General features: G+C 37.5%; 2 protein-coding genes across 5 annotated transcripts; both read right to left on the minus strand.

Moving 5' to 3' along the window:
* Positions 1 to 881: 881 nt before the first annotated feature.
* LOC128019033 (cytoplasmic tRNA 2-thiolation protein 1) lies at positions 882 to 6,713 on the minus strand. 3 transcript variants are annotated; one of them, XM_052604987.1, is made up of 3 exons: positions 6,565 to 6,713; positions 2,979 to 3,492; positions 882 to 2,021 (listed from the first exon to the last, which is right to left on the minus strand). In XM_052604987.1, exons 2-3 carry the CDS (start codon positions 3,472 to 3,474, stop codon positions 1,486 to 1,488), a joined length of 1,032 nt encoding a protein of 343 aa, XP_052460947.1. In that variant the 5' UTR covers positions 3,475 to 3,492; positions 6,565 to 6,713; the 3' UTR covers positions 882 to 1,485. The 3 variants fall into 3 exon arrangements, with proteins under 3 accessions (XP_052460947.1, XP_052460946.1, XP_052460944.1); XM_052604986.1 differs by lacking the exon at positions 6,565 to 6,713 and adding an exon at positions 3,765 to 4,717; XM_052604984.1 differs by lacking the exon at positions 6,565 to 6,713 and adding an exon at positions 4,341 to 4,716.
* Positions 3,924 to 6,709, minus strand: LOC128019032 (4-galactosyl-N-acetylglucosaminide 3-alpha-L-fucosyltransferase 9-like). 2 transcript variants are annotated; one of them, XM_052604982.1, is made up of 3 exons: positions 6,565 to 6,703; positions 6,366 to 6,460; positions 3,924 to 6,158 (listed from the first exon to the last, which is right to left on the minus strand). In XM_052604982.1, exons 2-3 carry the CDS (start codon positions 6,379 to 6,381, stop codon positions 5,053 to 5,055), a joined length of 1,122 nt encoding a protein of 373 aa, XP_052460942.1. In that variant the 5' UTR covers positions 6,382 to 6,460; positions 6,565 to 6,703; the 3' UTR covers positions 3,924 to 5,052. The 2 variants fall into 2 exon arrangements, with proteins under 2 accessions (XP_052460942.1, XP_052460943.1); XM_052604983.1 differs by lacking the exon at positions 6,366 to 6,460 and having other exon boundaries at positions 6,565 to 6,709.
* Positions 6,714 to 7,053: the final 340 nt, after the last annotated feature.

The raw sequence follows: 7,053 nt of genomic DNA on the forward strand, positions 1-7,053 counted from the left end.
CCCCTGCAGCGACCCCTGGCGGCCGAAGAGCGAAACAGCGTCGAGAACCAGCCCCAAACTTTCCATTTCACATATTTATGAATAGGTATGTTATCACATAGTAATATTTATGTTATTAAATATACCAAGCTTCAATCAAAAATTTTAAAATGTCGTGTGTAGGTGTAAACCATGTACTTCTTCGGAAAGTAATAAGGATTAATGTTTGAAAATCTCTCGACTGTTAAAACTGTCAGCATTTAAAATGTGACAATGTCAACGTTAACATAATAGTCATTTATTTTGTATGTTAATATCCGCCTTGTAAATCTTCCAAACTATAATTTTCAATTTAAAATGAAATATTATTTATCTGCTCCCTTGTAGACACCACATCATGCATCATCATGTGCAGTCATTAGATGCTGTTTTGACTTGATCAGATTCTTATAAACTGGGGTTTAGGTTTAAAGATGTAACTAAATTGATTCAGCTTGATTCAGTTATATAAAATTTTATTTTGACTGGAATAAAGCCAGTTAAATTTCATATTTCACCCAAAATCAGTTTATAAAAATAATATTTAAAAAGATTATAAAATGTATTTTTATTTTTTATTATTATTTTTTTGCATTTTCATAATTTCCATTTGAAAAGTACTTGAATCATATTTGGGGAACAAATACTGTAATGCACAAGTACAATGTCTTTTTCAATACGATAAGAAGGATAATTTCTCTTGGAAGATGCTGAAACGGTTTTGTGGTTAGTGGATCATGTTGATAATGAATGTGATTCTCCTATACCTGTATAAACTTGCGAATAACTGACCCCATACATGCACTAAACACCTGCTCATTCAAAGACATTGAGAATTAACACAAGTTAGTGAAGAGAAGTGATCCTGAAAATACAGAAGATTCATTTAATGCACATGTAGTTGTGTAAATGTCCTGCACAAAAAGGACAGATTTAAAGGACAAATATTTCTATTTTAGTTCAGTTTCTATAATTAAGTCGCTGCTAAATGAGGAACGAACAATAATCATGAAATATTATAAAATGAATAACCTGAAAGCCAGAGGAAGCTGATCATGTATCACGTGTATTATCCGTTTTATCATGTCACAAACTGAAAAGCATTAAAAAACTTCTACATGTCACCTGTAAAACAATTCGTCTGTACATGGCAGAGAAAAACCTGAAAAACAAGTAACTCTATTGTCATAGTGTTTAAATAAATAAACGTGCCATAACTTGGAAAAGCTCACGTTTGTTTTTAAACAGGCTTCTCTGATTCTGAACAGCAGTTTGTACGATGCTTTTTCAGCAAATGCATGTTACATTCAGTTCACTGTGTCTGAGATTTAAAAAAAAATGAATAAAAAGTTGCTGGAGACTTCCAAAATCATCTCTCATTATGAACATTCATTTCAAAGCGTCTTAAAAACACAGATGACACGTAACTCAAGCGTCAAGTTTTTAAAATCAACTCCTGATTTTGTGTCAGAAGTCCACTGCCTTCAGTTTCTTCTCCTCTTGTTTGGTCAAAGGCTCCCGAGCCAGAATTTTGCCGTGCAGTCTGTGATGTTTCCCGATGCCCAGTTTGGGTAAACCTCGATTCAGGCCCTCCAGCAGAACACAGGACTTACACAGGGCCTGACTGGAGATGTAGCCGCAGCGCGAGCACGTTCCCTGCACTGGCATCTTCACCCCATCCTTCACGGAGAGCGTCTCGCCGGAGTGGATGACGTCTATGATGGAGCTGGGCCGGATGGACTCCAGGTCTTTGAGGAAGGCGCGAGCGTGTCCCCGGTAGGCGTTGGGCGAGTAGATGCACTCTGTGGAGAAGTAATCCAGCTTCTTGAAATAGGCGTAGAGGACGATCTCTTTCTCGTAGGCGTATTTGAGGGGCTTGCAGCGTGGGATGGCACCCTCTCCGTCGCTGGCTGTGCTGATGGAGGTGCAGCGGCGGAGACGAGCGATGTCTCCACGCAGGACATTCATCAGCACCGTCTCTGCCACGTCGTCTGCATTGTGCCCTGATCAATAAACACAACATCAGTCGGCCTTTAAAAATTCTTTTCTTTCTATCATTTTTTTTTTTTTTTTTTTATGTATGGAGGACCAAACTTGCATAAATAAATGAATAAAAGGAAAAACAAAGATTAATTTTGTTAATTAATTACATTTTTTTTTCTGTATTTATTTTTAAAATTATTTTTTACTTTTTTTTTTTCTTTGTATCTCTATTTGCATATTTATTTATTTATACACTTATTTATTTTTACTTTTCTGTGTGCAGCATGGAAATAAGGGAGCTGGTGCTTTCGGCATCATTGGTCGAAAAGCATCAGATCTGGTCTATTACATTCATTTTTAATTTTACAGGTTTGGTCATGCATAAAAGAGAAGTGTTAACTCTATTTAACTTTCTTTCTTTCTTCACAAGAATGATTTTTGGTCTATCCCTTCTATAGTAGTTCAGACTATTTGAGTGTTTCAGAATAATTTTAGATGAAACAGGAAAAACTACATATAAATGTATAAATCCTTATAAATTAGCCTCAATGTTTTGTAAGTGTAATCTAATATATTCATGATGATTTAGTCCTATTAAATAATATTTTTGATTTGGAAAAAAAAGGTTAATTTATGCATTCCCACATGAAACAATTTTTTTTTATGTGATAATTTGCCTAAAATTTAAAGAAAGAAACACACAATTATATTTTTTGCATAAACTTTAATATTCATTTAGTTACATACTGTAATGTGTCACAATTTTATGTTTAGCAATGTTTCTCAGTGGAGGATAATCTTAGTAAAAATGCAAATACATGAACGGAAATATCAGGATTAAATAATCAGAAGACCTTGAAAGAATCGAAATACATCTCTATTTCCAAACATACATGCACATGTTTTAAGGTTGAGATGCTATTTATTTCCATGCTTGATTAAACTAGTAAAGGCAGTGTAAGACACCGATCACTTGCCTGTGCAGATCTTGTCCACTTTCAGCATCATGGCTCCTCGGTCCAGCGCCTGCCTGCGAAACACACCGCAGAAAGTGCAGTTATTCTTCAGGCCCACCTGCTTCACGATGGCGTCCATGGTCCAGCCGTACAGCTCTTCATAAGACACGATCTTCAGCGGCAGCTCATACTGCTGCTGGTTCCTCTTCACCGTCTCCAGCGAATCATCTCTGTAACCCGTGATGCCCTCATCCACCGACAGCAGCAGAAGATTCAGGCCGTAATCGTAGCGTTCGTTCAGGACCTTCATCACATGAGCCAGGACAGTAGAGTCCTTTCCGCCCGAGGCACCGATGGCCACGGTCTCTCCACGGTTAAAGAGTCCGGCAGATACGATGGTTTGATGGATCTCCTCTTCAAACGCCCAGAAGAAGCAGTCCTTACAGAGAGAGTGTCCGGTCTTGGGCCGTTTGAGTACGGCACGTCTCTGGACGCAGTTACTGCACTGGACCGGCATGATGACGCACACAGGACACTGCACAGCATTTCAGAGAAATGTCAGATATCAAAACACTAAACTAGACTGAACTCATGGAAATGCAGCTATATGTATAAAGACCAAATTTAACTCATTTATTTTTTATTGTGTCATTAAATTTTTTCTACTCAACATAGTAGTATTAGATTGATTATTAAAAATAAAAAATAAAACAAATATATTAATTTAATTATTTTATTCTAATTATATATCTATTTAGTTAATCTCATTAATTAATTTAATTTATTTCACTATATTTTTTCACAAACCTCGTGCACCTTGTTGTGGACCCTAGTTTGAAAACACCTGCTTTAACCCTTTCAGGCACTTAGTATTATTTCCAACTCATTTCATAAATGTTCTTTAGATTGAAGGAACATGACGGTCCTTCTGAAATACATATACACATATATACATACACACACACACATATTTAATATTTATTTGAATGTCCTCTTAAAGTAACATGCTTCAGAATATAAATATATAACATTACTTAATGGCATTTCCCCATAACAGAAATCAAAGTTGTTGGTTTGAACTGTAAAAGTGCATTTCTATGTACCTGGACCCCTGGTGAAAACCTCAAAATGACCCTAAACCCGTGCACTGCTTACTGGTTTGTTACTCGCTTAACGAATGACTAAACTAATACCTGAAATACATTCAGTGCCTGAAAGGGTTAAATAGTTTTCAGAAACTATAAATGAATATGTAAGTTCACAGCGTTTGAGAGAATCAGCATATTCAAGAATCATTTAAGAGAGTAACACATTAAAATGCATTGAGAATAGTAATTGATGTGTAAAAAAATCATTTAACAAAATAATAATAATAATACAAACCTTTAAGTATTTCCTACGAAGAGTGATTCATTTAAAGAATAAGGACGACAGACGATGACGTGCTGACGAAACTAAAGCGTTAAGCCGTTATGAAACAAAGAGTTGACGATTTAAAGATGAATAATAAAACTAGTCTCCTGGTTTAAAACACAATCCAGAACACCTCTGCTGTAGTACAAAACACGTTTCACGCACGTGACGTCACTAACGCTGCGTACGTCAAGAACGTCAGTCTCTTCCGTTTGACTCGGAGTTCTGGTGCCCTCTTTTGTCTTGGCGACAAAATATTTTATATCTGACCTTTTACGTCGAAAATACCATGAATATGAGGTAGCAAACGCATTGTATTTCAAGTGTACAATAAGCTTACGAGTGTAAATAAGGTTTTGGACCATGGGTAATTGCTTCTTTTTAAAAACAACTGCAGAGTTGGGTTGACAGGTTCAAAGACATTGCCTTATACTTATGTAATAAACATAACCAAACTGTAATTACAAACAGAAATAATGTAGCTAACAAACTGCACATGAGGACATTTGTATTTAAAAAAGAAACCAGCAAACAACAATTACAGACATGAGGAATAACCTATTAACTTATAACTGTTGTTTTTTTTTCCTGATTATGATATAAAGGTGATTTAAAAGGAATTTGCAGATGAAAAGATTAATTAATTATTTAAAAATATTTGTCACCAAAACCTGAGGCAACATCAATTGAAGTACCACTCATAGAGATCGTGAGCTTCTTTATATTGTCTGTGTCGTGCGATATAGTCACACGCAGTGCAAATAGCCAGAATAAACTCTTGTGTCTGTAATATTAAATGAGGACTTGGAGTGAGATGTTTCCTCCAGTTAAAGTACTTGCGATATGCATCTTTATCCTTGTCCAGATAAAGCAGATATTTGGCTAGTGACTTTGCGTCTGGGAAGTCATTGACATGAATGAAGGACTCGGCGGGAACAAAGTTCTCATAGTTTCTTCTCGGAGGACCCAACACCACAGGGACGGTCCCCGCCGCGAGCGGCCCGTTGATCTTCTCAGTGATGTAGTCTTTGTGGATGGAGTTCTCAAAGGCAAGGTAAAACTTGCAGGAGGCCAGGGTTGGATAGTAGTCGTCGTAACTCAGAAACCTTGAATAAGCCTTTCCGAACAAAGTCACTTTGATGTATTTGCGGAGTTCCCTGTAAAAAACGTTCCTTGTTTCAACACCTGTTGAGGGATCATCGTTACTCACAATCCAACACACCAGTTTATCCTTTTTGGGAATGATGAAATCCTCATTAGGTTTCTTCCTGGTCATCAAGCGCATCCGTACAGGAATATCAGCATCCTGTCTGTAGCTGAGCGTGAGATTGAACAGGTTTTCCAGACCTGGAATCCTTTTGGTGTTGGTTGGTGATTCCAAATGCAACCAAAGCCACCTTTGGAACGGAGGACGAGGAGATGGAGGAAGGTTGGAGAGATCCCATTCGATGTTTCTATGATAAACGATGACGTTATCTGCATCGTTGTAGAGAGCTCTATCATCCGTCAATTGACAATTATCAATATTGTAAAACTTTTTGCAGTCGCTGAAAGCAAACCTATAATTTTCAGGCCAGGTCCATAAGAGAAGTATAGGTTTCTCCTCTGCTTTATCAGAAAGAGGGATGCTGCTCTTTGCACAGTTTTGTTTGGGTTTAGGAAATGGTAGTGGACAGTTAGAAGGCGAGAAACTGTAAAACATGATGCTCATAGAGATGACACATGCCAATGTCACTACTACAACCAAACGGCACAGCCATGAGCCTTTTATGCCTGACATCTTCTGATCTAAAAACAATAACAAAAGGGAAGAGATCAGACTCGAACACCAACGAGAATAAAAACACGATATTTTGTTATTAGCTAAATTTGACGTGTGTCATACAATTAGATAAGAGTTAAATAGTGCAACATGTCTGGAAACAAAGTAGGCTAGTAAATTAGTATAAGTAGTAAAAAAAAAAAAAAGTAAATAAAATAAAAAACAATCCTCACCGCTTTTAAGAGCCATTTATTAAAATATAATGTTGAAGTTGTTTGTTGCGTATATTGACTACGTGTTCAGTCAGTGCCAGAGGATTGCACTATATCTATGACGAAAGACGGAAGTTTAAAAAGTATCCGATCGGAAATTACTCTGAAAATACACTGGAAAGTCAGCGCTTGCGACCTCATGATAAGAGTTCAGACACACCCGTTTGCGCGTGAGCGGAGCGAGTTCGAATCCCGGTTCGGGTTTCCTCCCGATCTCGTCCGAGCTCTATTTGAATTAAGGCCAAAATGTCCAAACTTTGGAGGAAATCAGCAGATACATTCCCTTCACTAGGTTAAACTGTCTGTCAGCAGCACGTCACAGAGTTTCAGTTTCAGTTCAACAGATGTCAGATGTTCCAATTTCTCGCTTGACAAAGATTCTTCCAAAACTTTAGGTGCGACTCTCTTGTAGTCATTCTGCTGCTTGTCCGTTCCAGACAATATAATTCCGATTGTCTTACTCGTGGACTGAATAGACCCATGGATCCACACTATGTATATCCTTAGGATACTCCACAGACAGTCAGACAAATCCTGTCGGCAAACACACAGTAACTCTAAGCAGCCAGACAAATGATAGTCTGGGAACATATACACAATGCGTAACGCAAGCACGCAGGAGAAAGCAGGAAATACAGATACACTGTAC

The sequence above is a fragment of the Carassius gibelio genome, chromosome A8, assembly GCF_023724105.1.
Source record: "Carassius gibelio isolate Cgi1373 ecotype wild population from Czech Republic chromosome A8, carGib1.2-hapl.c, whole genome shotgun sequence".
Lineage (NCBI taxonomy): Eukaryota > Metazoa > Chordata > Actinopteri > Cypriniformes > Cyprinidae > Carassius > Carassius gibelio.

Excerpts from the sequence above, each read along its gene's own strand:
- LOC128019033 (XM_052604987.1), bottom strand. The coding sequence starts at position 3,474 with ATGCCGGTCCAGTGCAGTAACTGCGTCCAGAGACGTGCCGTACTCAAA. Across the intron at positions 2,022-2,978 it reads AGTGGACAAGATCTGCACAG|GGCACAATGCAGACGACGTG; the intron begins GCAAGTGATCGG and ends TTTATTGATCAG.